Source organism: Botrytis cinerea, chromosome 10 (assembly GCF_000143535.2).
Source record: "Botrytis cinerea B05.10 chromosome 10, complete sequence".
In the NCBI taxonomy this organism is placed as follows: domain Eukaryota; kingdom Fungi; phylum Ascomycota; class Leotiomycetes; order Helotiales; family Sclerotiniaceae; genus Botrytis; species Botrytis cinerea.
The window spans coordinates 859,530-881,687 of record NC_037319.1 but is presented as its reverse complement, the minus strand read 5'-3'; the positions used below and the strand labels follow the sequence as shown (position 1 = coordinate 881,687).

Sequence of the window (22,158 nt, the reverse complement as noted above, 5' to 3'; positions counted from 1 at the left end):
CAACTGTGATTGATATATATATATAATTTCCAATCCCGTCCATCACCTATTCAAGTTCACATTACTCACTCCCCACTCCTCGCTCCTTGCAAATATCAATAGGTAGGTAGGCAGTATGAATCAGCATAATAATCTATCCAACACGCCATATCACACACACCATACCATACCACCCACCACTCACCACTCAACCAACTAACTACCTAACTACCTAACTGTATAGATAGCCATCTTCATCTTCATCTCATCTCATCTCATCTCATCTCATCTCTTCTCATCTCTTCTCATCTCTTCTCATCTCTTCTCATCTCTTCTCATCTCTTCTCATCTCATCTCTTCTCATCTCATCTCTTCTCATCTCATCTCTTCTCATCTATATTTCGCAGCAATCTTCATCTCACCTCCATTCCGTTCCACTACACATCTCACAGACTCGAACACTGATAAGCATTGTCAACACTTGTGAAATAATAAGTATGCAAAGTATTGTGGTAAATACGGTATGAGTATGGTGTGGCATGGGATGTACTATGCAGGGTATCATATCCTCATATCCTCATATCCTCATATCAGAACTCTGATCTAGACTATCATCTAGCCTAGACCAGACATTCTCATTCACATCTGCATTCGCATTCACATTCTCCTTCAGTCTTCGATACCCCTTCATCATTACAATTCACTTTATAATTACATCTGCTCCATAATTAAAATCTCCTCCCTTACATTTAGCCATTCGCCCCAATTCACCAATCCATCCATCCACAAATATACTCGTCAAACTAGTCAGCTCTGGTGTACCAATCTCGTCCCATCAACCACAGCCACCATAATACACAAGCACAAGCGCACAAGCAAACTTTTAAACATCGTTCCCTTGTCTCGCCTCCCTAAAATTCCCTTCTTTCCTCCTGGCAAATTCCCAGTCATTAGCTCCTAAAACATCAAAAAATCAAGGGATAAGATATATACTCCTCGCGGGAATTCTATTTACACGTAAATGCAAATCAAAGCTTAAATGGCAAATGGCAAATGGCAAAAGGCAATCATGAATCAAATATACCACTAGCACCATGCTCATTCCATAAATGCTCAATCAGGGATCAAAAATCAGACACAGCAAAGTAAAAGGCAAAAACGCATGCTGGAGAAACATGTAAAAGTCAATATACATGGATATATAAACGTGCAAATTTTTATTAGGGCCTGGTCCTTTCTCTAAGTCTCCAAAACATCTTTCTCTGCTTCACTTGGGAGTAAAGGAGTCTCTTTAGTGGCATAATTATCGTCCTTCTCCCAAGCTGCTCCTGGTCCATGGTAAGAAGGTTCCTCAATGATAGCTCCTTGGTTAACTGGTTCGGATCCGAAGGGGAGTGGTCTCGAGGGCATCTCGCGCGTTGGAATTTCCAACTTGTTGGCTAGAACATCTGATTGACGCCTAGCAAGCATATCAAGTTGAGCTGCTGGGTCCTGTCCGGGTGTCAGTGAGAATCTTCTAAGATCATTCAATAGCCTATTGAACAGTTTCAAAAGCCGTGTAAGATCGTAAAATAGGGCACTGGGGCCAAGGAAAGGTTTCTTAGGGTCTTCAAAAAGACTTCTGAAGGCATCAAAAGTTCCATTGAATTTATCAAAAAGGCTTACCCAATCTTGTTGTGCAGGAACACCTTCCGCGGGAGGTAATGTGCTATCTTCTTCTCTCTCTTCACCCCAGAAAGTAGGTTGCGTTCTAACTGGTGCGGGTGTTACTGGTAAACTAGGCCGTTCAAGCTCTGTTGGAAAGTCTGTGAGCCTCATACTACGCCTACGGCCTCCTAAGCTGGAAATCTGTGATATACCTGTGCCGTATCCTTGAAGAACTTGGATGTTGCCTTTGCGATTCTTTGACATGTTTCCAATGTATCGCTCAATTTCTGGAACTTCATCCCACGCATTTGCCCTAGCATAAGCTTGCCATGGATCGTTGACACTCGACATGGTTGGAGTGGTAGGAGTGGCGGGCATGCTTCTTTCATCCTCGGTAGTTGCGACTACCGAACCGGCAACGGGGGTTTCTGGTACTGCTGTGTCATCATAATCATCTTCAGGGAATACTCTTGAGGGTACTGGTGGGTTAGCTTCCCATGGGAATATTGGTGTTGGTCTTTGCCATTTTGGAGCCTTTGGTACTTCGTAGTACATGTCACTTGGGGGGTCTGGGTAGCGGCTTGGTGCTCGGAATGGGGTAGCATCGTTGGACATCGCATAATGGTTATCGGGGAGGTTCGAGGCTTCTGGTCTCGAATTTTGTGGTGGTGGTGCTCTACAGATCATTAGACAAATCGCCTCCGCTCTTAATGGCAATGACACTCACTTGCTGGCATCCCATGGTGAATATGAGATGTTCCGAGTTTGGTCCAATTTCGCCTGTACTGGGGGATCATAAGCTTCTTTGTTTTCCAAGTTTGTTTCTGCATGATCATGGTATGGTTCCTCTGCTGTAGTAGTAGTATCATTAATTGCATTAAAATGTAGAAATTTCTCACAATGGGCTCCTTGGGAATGGTCCTCCTGGGTCTGGGGCTGGAATTCTCCAAAAACAAGGTATTGTACAATAAGGGGTGCCGCTCCGTTGGAAGTTCCGGTCGCCGACTGAAGAAACATTAGCTTCCTCTATGATTGAAGATATTAGACTTACCGTCTGCTTGTAATGTTTATCATAAACTGCCCACCATCTTCCGGTCATCTGGTGGTAAGGAGTGGCTCCAACACTGGCTTGTCTTCCAACTTTCCATGGCTTATCCGTTCCGATAAAGTGGGCGGCACTAATGCTAGATTGGAAATGTTGGAATGCTGGGAGATATTGGTAATGGGCGGATGGGGTGACGTTGTAAGTAAAGCTTAGACGGTTGTAAGTATTCTTGAAATGCATGTTAAGTAAACCTTGATCAGCTCCATCAAAAGAAATTCCTCTGTTTGCCATGGCCTCCAAAGCATAGTAGTCGCCCATGTTGGGATCTAAAACCATAAGACCTGTGTTGAAGATGTCGGGCCATCCGATATCTGGTGCGGCGGAAAATGGATTTGGTAGAGCAAACAACTCGTCTGGTGCACGAAGAGCAACCATATCGGCATCCATGTAAACTATTCTGCGGAATTGTGTTTGTTTCCATAATGTAATTTTGGTAAAAGTCGAGTGAAGATCAGGGCGGCCCATGAGGTCAAGGTTGGCTGGTAATTGGTTGACAACTCGATCGACGGGAATGACATAGTCGAAGTTTCTCTGGAATTATATGTTAGATTAATTCCCATATTGCCCCAAAGTAGAGTGCTTACCTGAAGTTCAGTCATACTCTCAGAGGTCACCGAATCAACCGTGACAAGCACGGCGATTTTCTTGGTAGTACCAGCATCTCGTAGAGAATGTGCCAATACCAGAGCACCTGGATTGCAAGATGAGTTAATGATTTCTGGCAGGCTTAGTATGATAAAACAAACCTGGAAGGTAGGTGTCGGTCAAAAGAAGCTATTCAAAGTTGTCAGTTCAAGCCATCCCATTCTTGTCCAGCTATGATCATAACTTACAGTTGCATAAACATCTTCTGGTTGGGAAGCCATTGTTTATTTCTTTACAAGAGGGTTGTATTTTGATGTATAAGACAAAGACGTCTTGAATGTTCGCACAAACCACTATAAACAAGACTTCTACAAGAGTTGTCGAGTTAATGTGTGTAGATGGGCAGGTATAGAAGAAAGTCGGGGGAGAAATAATTTGGAGAGATATGCGATAGATATTCTAAATAAGTGGAAGTAGGCTATCAAGGTCAGAAAGAGGTTAGTGGAGATTTATTATGACGGTATGGGATGGTCATTCGGTTAACTAAATCCAGAAAGATGGTGGAAATGCTGGGGGAGGGGAAGAATGGGTGGTAGATGTGGATGCGGATTAGATTGGATGGATGTATGGATGTGTGAAGGTATGGATGTATGGCTGTATGGATGTATGGATGTATGGCTGTATGGATGTATGGCTGTATGGATGTATGAACGTATGAACGTATGAACGTATAAGCGTAGAAACGGGTGGCTGTATGGATGTATGGAGGGATTGGCAGTTTTGCTTGGTGGGAAATGAATTGACAGGGACTTTGTTGGCGGCAAGGAAGGAGTATCAAGCACGGAGGGGCATGAACGTAATATGAACGGGATATGCTTCGTACCGTACGGTTAGTTGTTCGCAAGACGGTGAGTAGCTGGGGATCCAGAAAAGAAAAGACAAGATGAGAGGGAGAGGCAAAGGGGCAAAGGGCAGAGAGAGGAGAGACATATATTCATATTCCTACTCCTATTCCCGTTCCTACACATTCACATTCACATTCCCAATCATATCCATATCCATATTCGTACTCACTCTCACATTCATTCTCACATTCACCCCTCCTCGACCCCTCAACCCCTCCATAATATCTGTCGATTGATTCATTCGACTCTCACCACAACCCAATAACCCAAAAACCCAAAAACCCAAACATGGGAGAAAGTATAGAATGCCATTTGTCAAAGATAAGACGACATTGTCTTTTTCCATTACCGTAACATTCTATGAACATTCGATCGCGAACACCAAGCTGCCACGTACTTCTTCTTTCGCCTCCTTCGCCAGACTAGTTTGGATATCTTTTATGGACTTCTGTCTCCGGAGCAGATACATTTACGATCCCCAATCCTCAGTAGCTGGCTGGCTCGGCGGATTACCTAGTCGTTGAACTATCTCTGCGTTGGACGGTTGGAGATGAATGTTCCACCGACATGCGTTGAGACGGAGACACCACACCACCACACACAACTCCAGATCCATTTTTTACCTCCCGCATTTGAACCCTGCTGCGTCTATGTACCATTCATTTTCCAAGATTCCCATGAATCCCATCCTACACGGAACCTCGGGGGTAATGAATGCTGTCTACCCCACTGTCTATCAACTTATCTGCTTTTTCCCGAGAATGTCAGGAATGGATCAGAAAGATAGTCAGTCTTCTGATGACTTTCATGCCAGCAGCACCAATAGATGAAGAACCTCATTCTGATTCTGCAAAAGAAACACTACGATGGCGAACTTTTTCTCGAGTCATCTAAACGCCTTCATCAATTTCGTTCATGCATTTGTTCATGTGTGTCTCAAATTTCAAGCCCAATTCAAACGCATTTCATCGCCTTATCTGCAGGTCAATTTCTGAGTGGCGTAAAAATACCACCCTTCATAATTGTATGGACAAGGGCCAGGTATTCTCAGGCCGTTCTATGCACACTGCACTGCAATGCTCTCACCGACAGCTGCTAGTTCATGTGCAGGGTATCCACTTTGAACATGAAAACGCACAGAAAAATATCAAGGAAACTTAGCTCCTTCAAACTTCCAGAATTCTCCAATATGAAGGCATATCTTCATCTTCGTGTCGTTTTGTAACGAACGAGAGGGGTCCAAGTGGACGTTTTCTTTCTCTTTATTGAACGCATTCTTACTCACAGGTATATGTATGTATGCGTAGTTGGCATGCTGCACACCTTATGTACAGTGCACTTAGTACATCGATAAATTTATGTACGGAGGGTCGTATAGTTGTGGCAGCTTCCTGTTCGATTGAAAATATAAATATATCAACATATGCTCCGCTTCTCCTTCAGAGATTTTTCAAGAAGCTTGAGCACAGGCTGTCTTTCTTACTTTGGGCCCGATTATCTGTTATGCATTCAGATAAAAGTGGTCTGTATGAAGCCTAGACTTGTATGTATCTACTGCCTATAGAAAATGATTGCGAGGAGATCATTTAGCTCGAAAATTTGTTCTAGAACCATTCTAAGTAATTCTTTGAATGAGGGGGCTGTATATGATATTCATTCGTCCAGTTGTCAAAAGAACTTCAGCATTGGGCAACATTGGGTAGAATGAAATACAATGTATCGTTTTTCGAAATATCTGATCTATCTTTCAATTATTGCCTGAAGTTGATCGTTCTGCATCCCAAACTGGAGATGATGTGTTACAGGCTAGCATGATGAAGTCTCGCCTTCTAGCTTCAACAAATCGCATTCAGCATGCCGCTCCCAAGTCCTCCAATTTAGATTAACTTCACCGGGGTTGTATTCACACCTATCAGTATACGAGTGTCTCGAAGCCATAAGAGAACATCCAGCATTATTCACCCCGCCGGTTCCCTTTATTCTCCGTCTTATCCCATTATATTCAACATCCATCACTTCTCCATCTTCTCCCGACTCCACTAACAAGTCAAGGATCATTCATAAATGCCCCACCTCTGGCTTCGATCTTGGGCTTTTGTCAACCAGCCGCAATCACCCAGTCATTGAGATGATAGCAAACTCAAAGTCCTAGCGCGAATATTTTGAGGGTTCCAATCCAGTAAGGGCCAAATCCTATCATACCATTCCTGTCCCTTCAGCATCGTGGATCGACTTGCGACGCGAAAGCAAGCCCAACCTTGAGCTGAATCTACCATCCGTCGATATCTCGTTTCCTTTCTTCGGCAAATTATCGAGCAACTTCTATATCGGGATGCGCATTGTACAAGGCGCCTGTGATTTTGCAATGTTTCCGCATTCTGTCACACTTATTCCCAACTAAATTTTCTAAACCCCGTGGAGTTTTTAAGTGAAAACAGGCGTAATGGTTTCATAGTTAGAGGTCACTATTGAGGGTTTCGCGACGGATTGCTCTAAATTTCGCCAAATAGTCGGCCGTTCAACCAGTCCGTTTATAATAAGCGAGCATGCCTCAAGCTGGTATTTCGATGTCAAATTTTACATAGAAAAATCAGATTACCGCTCCCTCTTTGAGTAGATTGAGACCTGCTCATAGGACGAAAAACTCTCTCGAAAATCCTTGCTAGTATGATCATTGTATCATTGTGGCCTTATCAGTAATACCATAGGCGGCAATTCTTCTTCTTTCTTTTCTTCTACTCCCATCGTTGGAAGAGCACATCCCAATTGGGGTATGGCCCGATTTCTTGCAAATACACATTATGAGAAGCTTTTACCTCTACATAACGTAGCATTTGTTTCTCAGAAACACAAATAATCTGATGGGGTAATGAGTAGCATGGTCAGGAGAGTATGTAAACTCATCCTTCCAATAGATGTTCTAGGTCTCAGATATCCGTAAATCTTGTCATATTTCTTGCTATATAATCAATTAATTCAACTTTTGAAGCCTTAGACTTTTCGCCGATATAAATCGAACAATACATCGTCTTGATCGCCTCGGCAAATCACACTGTTTCGATGTATAGTATCACCAGAACTCAAAACTAGTACTCATGATATACACGAAGCTACCGCCCTGCATATTAGGTAGGGTGATACAGTGAACCTCCTGTTGAATCTTTGCAGTGGGGGTAAAGTATAGAAGATCGGTAAATATGAAAGTCCATTGAAGAACTGAAATGAGATCTATCTATAATCGGTACAATAATAAAATACATCGAATGGGAAAAGATTCAGCGAAATATATATAGGACAAGAAACACAAATATTGCTTCATTTCTCCCACTTGGCATTTCGAGCTTGATGCGCTCGTATACAGTCATGGTGATTACCAAAGAACCCTCAGAGTTAAATCGCCTTGAACTCTCCCTCGATATCCACAATCTTTTCAACAGCTCTCTTATATCCCGCTTCATTTTCTAATCGTTCTGTATAGGCGAAAAGTTCCGGATATTTGTCCTCTGTTAATCCAGCGCGCTGTTTAGCTGCTACAAGAGGAAATGACATGAGGATATCTGCACCAGTGAGATGTTCACCACAGAGATATTTTCCACCATTTGGAGAGCTCTGGATTTGTTCATTAAGAAAGGTAAAATGAGTACTGAAATTCGGTTCCAGGAATGATTCGTGTACTTTTGAAGTTATCATGCCTGTGATAGGACGGATAAAAAATGGAAGATTGGGCGAATTGATCACTAGAGAGTCAGTAATATTCGAGAATACAAATAGGAAGGACTTACTAGACATGATGAGAGCGACCAGGAGGGGAGGCATCAGAGAGCCTTCGGCGTAATGCATGTAATAGCGGAAACGAGTCCATTCTTCGGTTTCGCCACCGAGAGTGTTTTCTTGACCGGGCTTCCAGCGGGTGGGGAGAAGGGTACTGCCGTGCGTGAAATGATCGAGGAGATATCTTTGGGGGTGAGTTAGTGTTTATGCTTGGAAGACCTTCTTTTGGGACCTGGGAAGGCTAGGGAAATGATATCCAAAATTATCTTCTCTTTCAGATACATCATATCAGAAACCAGGGACTGATTGAAGCCCTCCATTTTCTATTTCTATTTTGAATTCCATATTTACATCCCTCTTAATCTCTGAATTCAAATCCGTTCCCCGCCAAAGAAATAGGTAAACTCACTCAGTGATAAACGCACTCTCCGCCAAAACTACCGGTTCCGTGGCTCCCACGGGTAGAATTGTAAGGACGGGAGATTTTCCCAGCGCATGCACTTTTTTCAATTCGGGAGGTGCGTGCTTGGAGGGAAGTCTGTGGATGATTTCCAGCTCGTAGGGTACTTTCAATTCTTCAAGGAGCCAGAGGATTCGTTGAGATCGGGATTGGTTGAGCCTGGATTTGTTAGTTTGGCGGGAGAAATGGGGTGAGATGAGATGAGATGAGATGAGATGGATGGATGGGGTGAAAGGGATTGGATGTATGTGTGTAGGAGAGGGAGAGAAGAGAAAGGGAGAACTGCTACCAGTAAAGTTTGACCTTTGGCTGATCTGACACGGAAGCTGGTGAAGACATGGCTACTGGAGTATATATGATAGCTATTGTAAATAATATGAGATTCTAATGAAGATAACCTATAATCTCAAAAATCCCAATCAAAATAGATACACAAATACAAAGAAAAGAAATCAAACACTCTCATTCCAGCACTCTCTCAGTAGATTCCCCTCCCATAAACAAGTTTATCTCACTACCGATTAGTTCGCCCTCAGCCCACCTCGGCACAATCGATAACCCATTGATAACCTGTGATAAAATGAAAAAAAACTGGACCATCCATCCCATCCGGCACATCAATCAAGTGCATCATCGCCCAAAATCTCAGCCGTGCGTATATTACGGACTATCGGCAAACGTTTTTCCGGCGTCTGAGCTTTCAACCGCGAACCTCTATTCACATGGGGCTTGAACACTGGATTTCCAGAGCCTGAACGAACGAGAAATCATTCACGCAAGCGTTTCTTTCATCCTCGCAACTTCATTCACAATGGCTGGTCACGATCATGGTTTGTATCTCCTCGCTGTGCGTATTGGGCCGGACTAATGCTGCGGAAATAGTACTCGCGGTAGACCCCGCGTTGGTCAAATATAGCAGTATGTTCTTTCTGCATCCGGGAGGCCTTGCGGCGGATTACGATGGCGATGACGAGGTGGCGGGGATGGGATAGCGGAGAAGATGAGGGTCTAATGGGTTATAGATATGTCTACCAATCGCCACAAGTATTTCCGATGGACGGGTCGTACTGCCGCGATTTCATTTGTCTTTGGAGCGGTCATTCCGAGTATTGTTGGGTATATGGCTATCAAGACTGAAGTAAGATATTGCGAGGCCATTCGCAGGTTGTAGAATGGAGGCGGAGAATTGGGAAGCTAATGTGAGGATAGGGAAAATGGGATATGCGAGGAAAGCGTAGGGGTGATACGATTGCGGAATTCTAGATGGTGATGAAGGGGAGGGAGAAGAGGATGGGGGGAATACAAGAATGAGGCAAAGATCGAATGCGGGAAGCTGTACATATGTGGAGGGAGATATCATGAGATGCTATGGGAAAAGAGAGAGCTATGGAATTGAGTTTGCATTCTTCACCATCGTCGTTTAGTGCATGGTCTTTTGATATGGGTATTGATATTTACTCGACTTTGGTAATTTTCAATACAGCTTTTGCAGGACTGACCTAATATGTTTCTAAGAAACGAACCGATTACCACCCATCCGTTATTAATACTCCGATAAAAATGCTTCAAGATTCGAGATGATATTGGAGAGAGTAGAGCATTGGCTTGCGTAAATCGTGGATGATTGGAGAAGAGATCATGTAGTGTTCCAAGGAAACCCGGCGCCGCCATTCATAATGGCATGGTAATTGGTATCATATGTCTTCTTACTCCCCTCAATATCGACCTCTTCCACCTCCATACCCACGACCTCTTCCCCCAGATGGACCATCCGGTATCCTCTCTCCTCGTCTCCATTCTCCCATCGGCACACCACCCGCTCCGCTTTGACCCATACCTTGACCAAACCCTCCTCCTCTTGAACCTCCCCTCCCTCTATATCCACCCCCAAATCCATTTTCTCTTGGTCCCATCCCCCCTCTTCCCCCAAACCCACCCATTTCCGATCTTCCACCCGCAAAACCGCCTCTCGAAGGACCACTAGGTGGCGGCGCAACCCCTCCATCCGCCATCGGTGGTAAAATTGCACAACAAACATAATCACCAATAACAAACCTCGCATCCTGCAGCGTCTTCTCTGGTTCCCCCATCAAACTCCCCGCCATAATTCCTTCCCCAACAATCGAACTCTCTTCCTCATCTGGCAGAATTCCCGGCCCTCCTTCCCCAATAACAACACTGCCAAGCTCCTTTGTTACATATCTAGCGGGTCCACTAACAGCAGGTCGTGAATCGGGAAATATAAGTCGATATGAAAGACGAGTTCCAATCGCCGGATCGGGCAGAATATCAGGGAGCGCAGTGGCTAGTAAGTGTGATAATTCGCGCAGAGTACATGATTGCCATGTAGATATATTTACGTGAAGAGGCAATTCACCGTGTGGGTTAAATTCTTCAATTCTGTTTTCGCATCAGAATGAATATAAATAAATATCATGGGAAGGCTGAGATTTGTGTGCCTACCTGGGAAATGAACCGTTTTTGTAGAAAAGCTTGAGATGGAATGGAACGGTAGTGTTGCGATCAATTTTTGTGAGAGTAGTAGTTGCCATATTCATTTAAATCATGAGCTGGGATAGCTATGATGCGTTTAGAGGAAGGATGTTGGTGGAGGGTAACTTTGAGGTGAGAAGTTCTCGAGGCAGAATCAAGGCCTCGTCAAAAAATGTTCAGCCTTGGGCTTTGTACACTTCCTGCAATCTGACGACAACATCTTCTACATAATCAACAATTCAATTTCTCGCTCAATTTTATCTATTTACGAAATTTGGAAAGATACAGAAACGATAAAAACGTTTATATTAATCAAAAATCACCAATTCGATTACCATAAACACAATCATCCTCGGCGCAAACCATCACAACCGCCATCATGGATTTCGCATCTCTCATGTCTAAAGAGATATCCAAAAAGAGCGAATCTTCCACCGATACCTCTAAGAAATACATGAAGCGGTCTGAAATTGAAGCGGAACGACAGGCCAAATACATGGCCGAACAACGCGCCATTGAAGCAGAGCGTGAGGCCAAATTAGCGCAAAAGCGCAAACGCGAAGACGAAGAAGAAGAAGCTGCTAAAGCGCGAGAGGAAAAACGCAGGAGATTAGCTGAAGAATCTAGGAAACAGAGGGAGGAAAGAGAAGCCGAAGAAGAGAGAAAGAGGAGGAAAAGATTAGGATTGCCGGAATTGGTTAAAGAGGATGCGGAGGAAGTGGTGGAAGATGATATTCCCGACGAGGAATTGGTGTTGAAATTACGGGAGATGGGACACCCTGCGAAACTTTTTGCGGAGACTCATAAACAGAGATTAAGGAGGTTCAGGAAATTGGGGGTGGTTATGACGACGGGACCAATTCCTACGACATTGGTTTTGGTTGAGGAAAAGGATATGAAGGTCGAGGATGTACCGAAGGATGAGGAGGGGAGAAAATATCTGTTCAGACAGTTGGCGAGTTATTTTACGATGGTTTTACAAGAGTGGGAACATGCGCTGGAGAAAGAGAAGAGGGATACGTTTGCTAGTAAGGCGGCTTATAATGCCATGGTACAGAGTAAAGATAACATGACTCCTGTAAGCTTCCTTTCGCATACTTATCTACACTATAGAATCTTAAACTGACAATATATATAGCTCTTTCGCAAATTCGAAAAGGGAGATCTAGATGAGGATATTCTAGGCCCGGTTGTGGAGATTGTCAAAGCAGCGCAGGAAAAACGATACGTCGATGCAAATGATGGGTATCTACGTCTTAGTATTGGAAAGGCTGCATGGCCAATCGGTGTGACGATGGTGGGTATTCACGAGCGTAGTGCACGCGAGAAATTACATGAGACTGATAAGGGACATGTGATGGGAGATGAAATCACGAGAAAGTTTTTGCAGAGTATTAAGAGGTGTCTCAGTTTTGCTCAGGTTAGATGGCCTCCGGAGGATATCAGGCAACTGATGGGTTGAGAAAAGGTAGTTATATTTTAGAGCTTGCGGCTCGAGGGAGCTTACAATTGGTTTCCCATCTGCGTCTTTGAGCCTACGTCCATTTTGGGCTCCAAAGTGCTGCGTGTAGCACCACCTAATTTAAAGTATTGTTATATTTTGCTGTTTGATTTGTTTCATTCCATTTCTGCTTTTTGCTTTGATAACGAGGGTTTGTGTTATGTTGAGTAACTCTGTTTACCGATGCTTCAAGACTCCAATGCCATGCCCCTTGGTCTCTAGTTGATTCACCTCAAGGTTGCACACATATGCTAATGTGCTTCCACCGGATAATACCCATTCTGACAGGAAGTTCTATGGCCGGCGGCCAATGTGAATCTTGAACAATGGAAATTGTGTCTAGGGAGATGTTCGAGGAAGGGGGCTGGTGGGTTTTCGCTGCCTCAAATTAGTTCAATCGGTAACCTAGAGATGTCCAGATGAATATTATCTTGGCAAAAGGGAGATTGTGAATGTTTGGAGGCGACTTTATCATTCACCATTCACGATACTAGTAGATGCTAGTATGCTCCAGATGCGTAGGTATATAGTGCACATGAATATTCATGGTTTTTTCATGATTTTGGCCGCTAGAAGTTGCCCCCTTCGACGGAAAAGTCCTAACTTTTGTAGCTTGTATACTACCCATGATAGATAGGCAGTCCTGCAGCGTTCGATATTCCTAACTGAGGGGGCCCTTGTACGAAGACCTTCCCATCATACGTCATACCGTACTACGCCACACGAGTCACATCTTCTTCATCTAGATCATTTATTTCACCATGACGAATTCGCTTAGCGACTTAGATGACACCAAATGATAATCTACTCAGATTATTTCTGTTGCATATCGCATCTTGAGTCATGATATAGAGATAAAGATTTGAAGATTTGAAGATTAGACGGTATAACAGGAATAAGATAGTAATCATTGCAATTATGCAATATCAAGCAAGAAAGAGATGACTACAAAGACGGAGTGAGATCAAAATTATGTCTTGACCACCCAAGGAATTTTTAGCCCTGCGCTCAATACTATCATGATAGAAGAACCCTCCTTTTCCTTCCATTCCTGCTTTCAATATTCCTCAAAGGAACTTTCGTTCCGACAGACAAGCAACAAAAGTTGCTGCAAAAACAACCTCGAGGCCTCATTCGTCTTTTTAAGGTTCTCATTTGGGAGTCTGGAACAAAGAATCTCTTTGTCCTGACTGAACAGGTAGAAAACATGTTTCAGATGTCAGATATGCAACAAAACTAATTTTGCATATTCTTCTTTGTTTAGAGACGGGGTGAAAGAGAATTTTGGGAATAGTAGATTTCGGGGATTTACAAATAGTCTAGCGATGGTCAAAGATTCTAAGCTCGTCTATCGCACGTGCAAATATGCCTGCTGCACGGAGACGCGAAGCTCTTTGTTGAAGACCAAGTGACTTGCACCCAAAGACATTTTTGATTAGTAGATTGAAGTTCCTCACACAAAGAACTCGGAGGTTGGACATTTTTGTTGCATGTCTGCAATCGAGCGCGAGTTGAAGAAACTTGTCTACATACACAATACTGCTCCTACTCCTACATGATCAATTCAGCCGCGCACTAACAACTCGCCTGAAAATTTGATTTCTTACTAGGCCATTCATTCACTAGTAGATGCGCAAAGAAACTTTCTTTCTGCAAAATTATTCGCATGGACTTCTTTGCATTATATACCATGGGCGCCCGCCTTGCCGCCAGGAGCGAGCATAGTATTTTGACCTACGATAAAATTGCAGCTGACTGTGCAATTGTCAATGTCTCGATTTCATGACGTCTAGAAAGATTTTGGTATTTCGGAAGTTAATTTGTGCATGAAGTGACGGAGCAATTCACAGGTTGATTGCATTATATATTTACAGACGAGCGTTAGGTCAACAAATCACCAGGCACTTTGGCGGAGTGGTTAACGCGATGCCCTGCTATTGTTTACAACAAAGTCAGGCATTTCCTTCGGGAGCGAGTGTTCGAATCACTCAGGTGTCGTTTTTTGACCTTTTGATGTCGTTTCTTTTTTTAAATTATTATATATTCTTAGCTCCTTTTGTAATGAATGTATAGGGAATTTTGAGATCTTACCTTTGGATGGGGTAGGTGTTTGTTCTTTTGTGGAGAGTAACACGGATTACGTAATGGTATAATGACATATGCTACTTCATAGGTGACGATGGCTAACCACTCTCGTTTGAGTGAAGTGAAGTTAACTGACTATCTAGATATTCAAACGTTATGTCCATTACTTTGTGATTTGTACCACTCACAAGTTGCCATCACATCTGGGATGGGTTCGTGCACTTTTTAAGGAGCAACAAGTGCTGATGCATTGAACTTGTAATGCATCAGTCAGTCTATTCAGGAAACGGCAAGTATTTACATCACTGACATCCGATGGGTCGTTCATTGAAGCCGTCGTGTCCCCGAGCAAATTTGAAATGTATTTGTAAATACAGAGAGATCCGGACTCCCAAATGAAAGCTATATTGCCCCGATATACTTTGTGCTGTAGCCCAGTATGAATTCGAAATCAGGTTTCCAGGTTGACGGATACTATTGACCTAAGCACGCAAAGGGCCGAACGATCGTTGAATGAACTGAATTGGAGGGGAATCGAAAAGAAGCCAAATATGATAAATGACTTGGGAATTGGTTTCACGTATGGAGGTGGAAAAAAAACATCTACTCAATCAGATCGAGTGATGCTGGGACCTGGGATTCCTTTCAAGCGACTCAAAGTGATGAACCTTCGAAAGGCAGGAATATCACGTTCAAAACAAGATATCATTTACAACTAAGATGAGATCCTACCTTAACTCTATCCAATGTATGAGTGGAAAGTCGGGCGATTTATCTCTTACGCTCGCAAGATCATCGCAACATCCGAGCAGAGCATAGACGAGATAAAAAGAAGTTGCCAAATCTGACCCTTAGATCTATTTCGTGTGGTTTAGAATGTTCTGAGAAAGTGTCTTGACTAAATTCCTGATCGAATATCATGATTCGAGTTGTTATGAACTAGCAGAGTAAAGAGCAACCTGCAATTGCACCATCTGACGCTCCTAGTTGTTGTGTTGCTAACTTACCCAGCCAACAACATTGGCCACAGGCTAAATACCTTGGCAGGGCGAGAAGGTGACTTTGGCGATCAATCGGTTCTTCTAGTCTCACCGAAATCAACTTTGACAAAGAAAAAGAAAAAGACCTCCAAAATTGATAAACATATACTTGCTTGTTCACGAAGTTAGGATGGTGTCAACGTTATCATGTGGTTGTGGCACAGATGTTAGTGAGTGGCGCCCAAATGCGTGAATGCCGTGTTATCAAGGCCAATATATAGCTAGCGTCGACCAGGTTTCTTGAGAGCCAAATCAATCCACGTATCTATGAACTTCCAATATAAATTCAACTATTTGATTTCCATCAACCACAATCCGCGAGGATATCCTAACACCGGTTTCGACAATATAAGTTAATACCATACACATACAAAATGTGGCTCCTCGATTGGTGTACGTAGTATGCTGGAATGGATCCGAGAAGAAAGTGTTTACAATATAACAGCTTGCTGACTTTTATCTCATTTGAATAGTTTGGGATACTCTTGCGTCCTTGGGACTCTTGAATAAACACGCAAAACTCCTCTTCCTCGGTCTCGATAATGCCGGAAAGACAACACTGTTGCACATGTTGAAGGTGTGTAGAGGAAGCCAGATTAAGGGGATGCTTGATTCAAGGCGAACGACAACTTGCTTCTCGCATTTCGAGCAAGGGAATAATTACTGACAAACATTTGCTTATAGAACGATCGTGTTGCTATTCTCCAACCTACTCTTCACCCTAGTAAGCAGCTTCAAGTCTCACACATCGGCGCAAAGCACACGTAATCAACATTTACTGACCATGCGACAGCATCCGAGGAACTTGCTATCGGCAACGTCAAGTTCACAACTTTCGATTTGGGAGGACATCAACAGGGTAATTATTCTTATATTGTTAGGATGGCAGGTACCAAGCTAACATGATGTAGCTCGTCGTCTCTGGAAGGATTACTTCCCAGAAGTCTCCGGCATCGTTTTCCTCGTCGACTCCAAAGACCACGAACGTTTCATCGAATCGAAAGCCGAGCTTGATGCCCTCTTGTCAATGGAGGACCTTTCTAAAGTACCTTTCCTCATTCTCGGAAACAAGATCGATCACCCAGATGCCATCAGCGAGGACCAATTAAGACACGAATTAGGATTATATCAAACTACTGGAAAGGGCAAGGTTCCTCTTGAGGGTATCAGACCTATCGAGGTCTTCATGTGCTCTGTGGTTATGAGACAAGGTGCGTTTTCTTTACTGTTAAAGGATTATCATGCCTGATACTAATCATGAAAATAGGTTACGGTGAAGGTATTAGATGGTTATCACAGTATGTCTAAATAATGGTGAGAAGGTTGTTGTGAAGGAGGTATTCGGAATGAAGGGGTGGTTTCTTATGGAGATCTGTTATGATGGACGGAGTTATACAAAGGTCGTTTTTCAATGCTTTTTTGGTAGGTTTTGGGAGCTCATAAGAGTTTTTACTTCAGGAGCCAAACCGACCAACATATTTGTACCAGCATAGTATCGCGATCAAGACTTTTTTATCTCTCTCAACATAGCATCGTGACTCGTGTATTTGAACTCTATGAATGTGCTGCTGATAGATGGTATGGTCTTGGAAGGACCGAGGCATTAGTGATTAGACCATTCAAAGGTCGCCATTGTGTGATGTCAAATGCAAGTCAATGTTGTTGGCGATGCACCATAAATCATTCTCAAGTCTCTTGGATTTCTTAAAGCACCGAAGGTCTTTTATGAGGCGTGAATATCAATGCTTGTGACGATCTAGAATGTACCACTCGTGGTGCTAAGGCTAAGGATACTTTAAACTACCCTACGTCATAACTATTCTTGGTCGCGAAAGTCGCCCAACATAATTATACATAGTCTCCCCCACACTTTTCAATAATAGCCAACCCTCTTTCACATATTAATCAAGCAAAGACCCATACTTAATGCACATATAATGCAGGAAGACACCTAGAACTCCTATCTTCTACAGAATACACAGCCAATAATTCGACCACCACTTAGAGATGGCGGATCTCCGCCACAAAACAGATGGCCCATCGCCGCTTTCCGCAGAAGGCTACGATGAATCCCTTCTTCCCGATTTCCACCGTGAATTCATTTCCGAAGAACACCTCCAAGCATTTTCTAATGCGCTGAGCGCACCGGATCCAAGTCCTAGTTCTGATGATTTGTCAGTATATTCGCAGGCTCAAAGTCCGAGAGAGCCATCTACACCACATCGCAGCAGCATAGATATACGAAGAAACAGTAAAGTCGCAATTGGAAGCGGACCAAATACACCAGGGGATAGGGGAAGTTTGTTCATTACTGCGCAGAATGACTGGGCCCCAGTCAACCCAACGAGGCTAGGAGGGCGAAGCAAAAGGAAAGGGGAGAGGCGGAAAGCGAGTAAAGCCCCAAGGAGAAGTAAAGATGAGACGAGAGAAGGTTATTTATATTCGATTTTGAAATGGCCATTTCTAGGGGTGGTTTTCATGTGGATTGGGGGATTGGGATTGTCATATATGGCGACGCGATTGTACATTTGGACATATGAGCATTTCATTGCGGTAAGTGGCTTTCTAACTTGAGTGTTTGCGTGTAGGTAAAGTAATTATGTGGGATGTATGCCGCAAAGAATCGGTACCTGGTTCTCAGGGGGGTATTCACCAAAATTATTTACTGATTCTCTGGTTGCGCAGTGGAGGGGAAAGCGGAATCGACTGCGAGAACAACTACATAGTACCACGAACTACGGAGATTGGGTCAAAGAAGCACAGGCATTGGACACATATCTCGGAAATGATAAGTGGAAGGGTGAGGACGAATATGCATATTATGATTCGAAGACGGTACGAAGAGTTTTGGATCAGATTCGAAGATGCAGACGGAAAATTGAACAGGAGAATCGAACAGAAAGCTCATCTAATGGTAGTAATGCTACAAAGGCAAAAGCAGTTGAAGATTTAAAGGCATTAATCGAGGCATGCGTGAAGAATAATTTTGTTGGAGTGGAAAATTCGAGACTATACTCTCAAACTTATTATGGAACGAAGAACTTGGTACAGGAATTTATCGACGAAGGTAATTTGAAGATTTATATATTCCCAATAGCAAATCAACTGACGAAACATTCTAGTTGAAAAAGGTATTTCAGTTCTGGCGAAGTCGGATCAACTCCAAGATGAGGAAAAGCGCACACTTTTCAAACGAATGCACACAAATTACGGGCGTACAGCACTTTGTCTGTCTGGCGGCGCATCTTTTGCATATTATCATTTTGGAGTTATCAAAGCATTGTTAGATGCGAATCTTTTACCAGAAGTGATCACGGGAACTTCAGGGGGTGCTTTAGTAGCTGCTTTGGTCGCTACAAGAACAAACGATGAATTGAAGGCATTACTTGTGCCTGCTCTAGCTGGCAGAATCAACGCCTGCTCAGAACCGTTCACTACTTGGATACCTAGATGGTGGAAATCAGGAGCTAGATTCGATTCTGTAGAATGGGCTCGACGATGCAGTTGGTTCACTAGGGGTAGCATGACTTTCCGCGAAGCGTATGAACGAACTGGCCGAATTCTCAATGTCTCATGCGTTCCTGCCGATCCTCATAGTCCTACTATCTTGACCAACTATCTCACTAGCCCTGATTGTGTTATTTGGTCGGCAGTTTTAGCATCAGCAGCTGTTCCAGGTATTTTGAACCCTGTGGTTCTTATGATGAAGCAACGCGACGGCACTCTTGCACCTTATTCATTTGGTCACAAATGGAAAGATGGAAGTTTACGAACAGATATTCCACTCAAAGCACTAAACCTACATTTCAACGTAAACTTCAGTATTGTTTCCCAAGTCAATCCTCACATCAATCTATTTTTCTTCTCCTCACGAGGTTCTGTCGGACAACCAGTAACTCACCGACGTGGTAGAGGTTGGAGAGGTGGATTCCTTGGGAGTGCTACTGAACAATACCTTAAACTCGATCTAAAAAAATGGTTGAAAGTGGTCCGTCACCTTGAGTTGTTACCTCGTCCTTTGGGTCAAGATTGGAGTGAAATATGGCTGCAGCAATTCTCGGGAACCATTACTATCTGGCCAAGATCGGTCATCTCAGACTTTTGGCGTATTTTAAGCGATCCAAACCCAAAGCAACTGGGGAGAATGCTTCATGTTGGCCAACAAAGTGCATTTCCAAAACTAATGTTTGTTGCCAATCGACTGAAAGTCGAAAGAACTATCGAGTCAGGAAGAAGAGCAACTCGACAAGGTGTGAGAAGAGGTAGCATTGAGAGCATCTTAAGCGAAGATGATATTAAAGGTTTACTTTTGGGAAGTGGCACGGGCAGCGATGCTGAAGGAGAAACCGCTACGCAATCAGAATATGAATTGACAGATGGTGCGGTGACATCCGAAGATGAACCTGACGGGCTCAACTTAAAGATGAGTGAGAAGGAAGCTTTAATCAGTGGGGAAAAGAAAGAGTAATATTGTGATTTTAAAAGCGAAATTATACCAGATATAGATTGACATTCAATTTGGAATTGAAATATTAGATAGGAAATAGGCATAGTTAGGATAATAAGGTTAGATATTTAAATCGATATATTCATCAGAAGTGTTTGCTAGTCTTAGCTAGTGCTAAAATTCACTCTACATATTACGTACGTATCTCTGCTTCTTCAAAGATTGCCTACAGACGGTGATGTCATTCGATTCTGTTTAGAGCGGTATTTGAGGTATCAACAAATTGTGCGTAGCCTTGCATGTCATTCTTGTCATCCTCGCTCAATCCCTTTTTTCAATATTGACTTATTAATGTTACACAAACGAAGTCCTACCGTCCTTATTCTCAAGAGAGGATGTCTTCGTCAACCCAATCAACGAATAAAATACTTCAAGAAGATGAGAGGGAAAATACTGTGCCTTCTGACATTTACTATATGAGCGGGATAATACATGCCGACTACACAATATGAATCTCCCTCATCCACTTCACACCGTAATAGGTAGGGATAGCTATTCAATAGCCGAGCACATAGATATGGAGAAGAGCTTCGTTAGTTCGGTATCACCTTAGAATTAGAAATGATCGTAAACGATGCTCAGTATCTTATTTACCATTGAAGTTACATGATGAGGGCTTCATTCACGGCTATTTGACCAATCGGCCAATCAGATGTTGACTCTCGCTAATGCGTTCTATTGGGGCATTGATCGGATTTCTTCGACTGATATGACGTTAGACAGCTGAACAAATGACAAGATATAGTTGCATTCATTGTATTTGATGCAGAGTGGTGAGAACGGCATTATTAAGCGCATCAGCTAACGCGTTTATGAATATGTTTGTAGGCATCATTTGGAGAAATTGGAGATTCTGACGGCTCGTATGGATCATGCGTTTGAAAGTCACTATGGCAGAAGGAGATGGAACTTGTGGACAAGCGGGTGGAGAAGGAAGCAAATCGTTAGGCATCGGAAAGAGCTGGGAAAAATGAGAGATATGGCAGTTTTGCGTCGAATTTGGGTTTATGAGTTAGTTGGACTTACTGTTGTATGTGTGGATATCTCGATATGGAATTCTGACTTGGATACAGACAACGAAAAGATGTGATTCATTCTATCTTAACTCTTATGAGCAGCATGGGTTACGATTCATATGTTGATCTTTGCCAGGGGCTCGCTCCAAAGTATTTAACCTATTGGAGGTGCTATATTACGGCTGCTTGTAGAGAGCCCCGCTAGCTGGCATGCATTGCTTCAGCTTGAGAGAAATTATTGTGTCTGAACGATGGCTGGAGTGGGATAATACTTTGGCTCTGGCATGTTTTGTCATTGTATAGTCGTTACTGTATCATTATCCCGAAATCAGCTTCTTCGGCTTGGAGCATTCAATCGCAAACTCATCATTCGAAATTGGATGAGAAGGAAAAGAATTATAACATTGATATGCTAGCGATGAGATGAATATGGTAGTAAAAGATGCTCAGTGCTGAGCTATTATATTGAACAGGCAAGAATTTGCGCAGGAAAATACCCAAATCATCGCTATTTAACCAAGTGATTTTGGATATTGGAAACCCAGTCATAAGATTGCGGGAGATGCCGTTGAAAACAGACAGCAAGCCCGGGGAATAAACTTAATTAGCAGCTTGAGAACAACCATAAAACATCTGTAAAGTTTCAGAGCGCCGAGGACAGTCTAGTTCAGTGGATCTTTGCCATGAGAGTGTCGTTTTTCACTTGTTACAGAGCCACTGCTGAAGTCCCTTTCTTCCATCTTATAATAGGCACAATGGAGACCAGCAATGCCAACAAACAAACTAAATGTGCAGGGGTTAGCGATATGCAACAAATCCCATTTGTCATTAAGGTTTACCATCCGCTGTGCGCAGGAGGGAGGTTGACGCTGGTTAATATCAACTAGTACTAGCTAGAATAGACCAGGAACAGCTCAAGAGTTGCAAGGATTAGCGACGTGCAACAGATATCATTTATGTTTTTAGGTAAGGGTTGGCCTCGTGAGTTTGAACTTTAGTTGAAGAGACCTACCACCGCCAAAATGAGACCGACAACGACTCAAAAAGACGGCAGGGGTATTGCG

General features: G+C 43.1%; 7 protein-coding genes across 7 annotated transcripts; 4 read left to right on the top strand and 3 right to left on the bottom strand.

Moving 5' to 3' along the window:
• Positions 1–578: 578 nt before the first annotated feature.
• BCIN_10g02280 (hypothetical protein) lies at positions 579–4,289 on the bottom strand. Its single transcript, XM_024695496.1, has 8 exons — positions 3,565–4,289; positions 3,478–3,505; positions 3,316–3,422; positions 2,678–3,262; positions 2,354–2,631; positions 1,839–2,302; positions 1,645–1,772; positions 579–1,470 (listed from the first exon to the last, which is right to left on the bottom strand). Exons 1-8 carry the CDS (start codon positions 3,595–3,597, stop codon positions 1,219–1,221), a joined length of 1,875 nt encoding a protein of 624 aa, XP_024551290.1. The 5' UTR covers positions 3,598–4,289; the 3' UTR covers positions 579–1,218.
• Positions 4,290–7,178: 2,889 nt separating this feature from the next.
• On the bottom strand, positions 7,179–9,023 carry Bcgst12. The gene is made up of 4 exons (XM_024695495.1): positions 8,742–9,023; positions 8,402–8,611; positions 8,004–8,176; positions 7,179–7,958 (listed from the first exon to the last, which is right to left on the bottom strand). Exons 1-4 carry the CDS (start codon positions 8,789–8,791, stop codon positions 7,612–7,614), a joined length of 780 nt encoding a protein of 259 aa, XP_024551289.1. The 5' UTR covers positions 8,792–9,023; the 3' UTR covers positions 7,179–7,611.
• A 40-nt stretch (positions 9,024–9,063) lies between these two features.
• Positions 9,064–9,992, top strand: BCIN_10g02260 (hypothetical protein). Its single transcript, XM_001546227.2, has 4 exons — positions 9,064–9,282; positions 9,335–9,370; positions 9,475–9,590; positions 9,662–9,992. The coding sequence occupies exons 1-4, from the start codon at positions 9,264–9,266 to the stop codon at positions 9,713–9,715; spliced, it is 225 nt and encodes a 74-aa protein (XP_001546277.1). The 5' UTR covers positions 9,064–9,263; the 3' UTR covers positions 9,716–9,992.
• Positions 9,958–11,071, bottom strand: BCIN_10g02250 (hypothetical protein). The gene is made up of 2 exons (XM_001546226.2): positions 10,916–11,071; positions 9,958–10,852 (listed from the first exon to the last, which is right to left on the bottom strand). Exons 1-2 carry the CDS (start codon positions 11,008–11,010, stop codon positions 10,168–10,170), a joined length of 780 nt encoding a protein of 259 aa, XP_001546276.2. The 5' UTR covers positions 11,011–11,071; the 3' UTR covers positions 9,958–10,167.
• A 76-nt stretch (positions 11,072–11,147) lies between these two features.
• Bcprp18 lies at positions 11,148–12,565 on the top strand. The gene is made up of 2 exons (XM_001546225.2): positions 11,148–12,023; positions 12,084–12,565. The coding sequence occupies exons 1-2, from the start codon at positions 11,325–11,327 to the stop codon at positions 12,405–12,407; spliced, it is 1,023 nt and encodes a 340-aa protein (XP_001546275.1). The 5' UTR covers positions 11,148–11,324; the 3' UTR covers positions 12,408–12,565.
• Positions 12,566–15,813: 3,248 nt separating this feature from the next.
• Bcsar1 lies at positions 15,814–17,260 on the top strand. The gene is made up of 6 exons (XM_001546223.2): positions 15,814–15,964; positions 16,045–16,148; positions 16,256–16,295; positions 16,365–16,430; positions 16,483–16,782; positions 16,839–17,260. The coding sequence occupies exons 1-6, from the start codon at positions 15,946–15,948 to the stop codon at positions 16,877–16,879; spliced, it is 570 nt and encodes a 189-aa protein (XP_001546273.1). The 5' UTR covers positions 15,814–15,945; the 3' UTR covers positions 16,880–17,260.
• A 1-nt stretch (position 17,261) lies between these two features.
• On the top strand, positions 17,262–20,209 carry BCIN_10g02220 (hypothetical protein). Its single transcript, XM_001546222.2, has 3 exons — positions 17,262–18,124; positions 18,257–18,638; positions 18,694–20,209. Exons 1-3 carry the CDS (start codon positions 17,579–17,581, stop codon positions 20,037–20,039), a joined length of 2,274 nt encoding a protein of 757 aa, XP_001546272.1. The 5' UTR covers positions 17,262–17,578; the 3' UTR covers positions 20,040–20,209.
• The last annotated feature ends 1,949 nt before the right edge of the window (positions 20,210–22,158 follow it).

What these genes read in the sequence shown, in the direction of transcription:
- Bcprp18 (XM_001546225.2), top strand. Translation starts at nt 11,325, where the DNA reads ATGGATTTCGCATCTCTCATGTCTAAAGAGATATCCAAAAAGAGCGAA. An exon ending in GTAAAGATAACATGACTCCT is followed by an intron (nt 12,024 to 12,083) that starts GTAAGCTTCCTT and finishes CAATATATATAG; the next exon opens with CTCTTTCGCAAATTCGAAAA.
- BCIN_10g02280 (XM_024695496.1), bottom strand. Translation starts at nt 3,597, where the DNA reads ATGGCTTCCCAACCAGAAGATGTTTATGCAACT. An exon ending in ATAAACATTACAAGCAGACG is followed by an intron (nt 2,632 to 2,677) that starts GTAAGTCTAATA and finishes ATGTTTCTTCAG; the next exon opens with TCGGCGACCGGAACTTCCAA. An exon ending in TTCCTGCACAACAAGATTGG is followed by an intron (nt 1,471 to 1,644) that starts GTAAGCCTTTTT and finishes ACACCCGGACAG; the next exon opens with GACCCAGCAGCTCAACTTGA.
- BCIN_10g02220 (XM_001546222.2), top strand. Translation starts at nt 17,579, where the DNA reads ATGGCGGATCTCCGCCACAAAACAGATGGCCCATCGCCGCTTTCCGCA. An exon ending in CATATGAGCATTTCATTGCG is followed by an intron (nt 18,125 to 18,256) that starts GTAAGTGGCTTT and finishes CTGGTTGCGCAG; the next exon opens with TGGAGGGGAAAGCGGAATCG. An exon ending in ACAGGAATTTATCGACGAAG is followed by an intron (nt 18,639 to 18,693) that starts GTAATTTGAAGA and finishes GAAACATTCTAG; the next exon opens with TTGAAAAAGGTATTTCAGTT.
- Bcsar1 (XM_001546223.2), top strand. An exon ending in CACTGTTGCACATGTTGAAG is followed by an intron (nt 16,149 to 16,255) that starts GTGTGTAGAGGA and finishes ATTTGCTTATAG; the next exon opens with AACGATCGTGTTGCTATTCT. An exon ending in TTTGGGAGGACATCAACAGG is followed by an intron (nt 16,431 to 16,482) that starts GTAATTATTCTT and finishes AACATGATGTAG; the next exon opens with CTCGTCGTCTCTGGAAGGAT.
- Bcgst12 (XM_024695495.1), bottom strand. Translation starts at nt 8,791, where the DNA reads ATGTCTTCACCAGCTTCCGTGTCAGATCAGCCAAAGGTCAAACTTTAC. An exon ending in GAGAGTGCGTTTATCACTGA is followed by an intron (nt 8,177 to 8,401) that starts GTGAGTTTACCT and finishes TCACCCCCAAAG; the next exon opens with ATATCTCCTCGATCATTTCA. An exon ending in GGTCGCTCTCATCATGTCTA is followed by an intron (nt 7,959 to 8,003) that starts GTAAGTCCTTCC and finishes CTGACTCTCTAG; the next exon opens with TGATCAATTCGCCCAATCTT.
- BCIN_10g02250 (XM_001546226.2), bottom strand. Translation starts at nt 11,010, where the DNA reads ATGAATATGGCAACTACTACTCTCACAAAAATTGATCGCAACACTACC. An exon ending in AAAAACGGTTCATTTCCCAG is followed by an intron (nt 10,853 to 10,915) that starts GTAGGCACACAA and finishes ATGCGAAAACAG; the next exon opens with AATTGAAGAATTTAACCCAC.
- BCIN_10g02260 (XM_001546227.2), top strand. An exon ending in CGCGTTGGTCAAATATAGCA is followed by an intron (nt 9,371 to 9,474) that starts GTATGTTCTTTC and finishes AATGGGTTATAG; the next exon opens with ATATGTCTACCAATCGCCAC. An exon ending in ATATGGCTATCAAGACTGAA is followed by an intron (nt 9,591 to 9,661) that starts GTAAGATATTGC and finishes ATGTGAGGATAG; the next exon opens with GGAAAATGGGATATGCGAGG.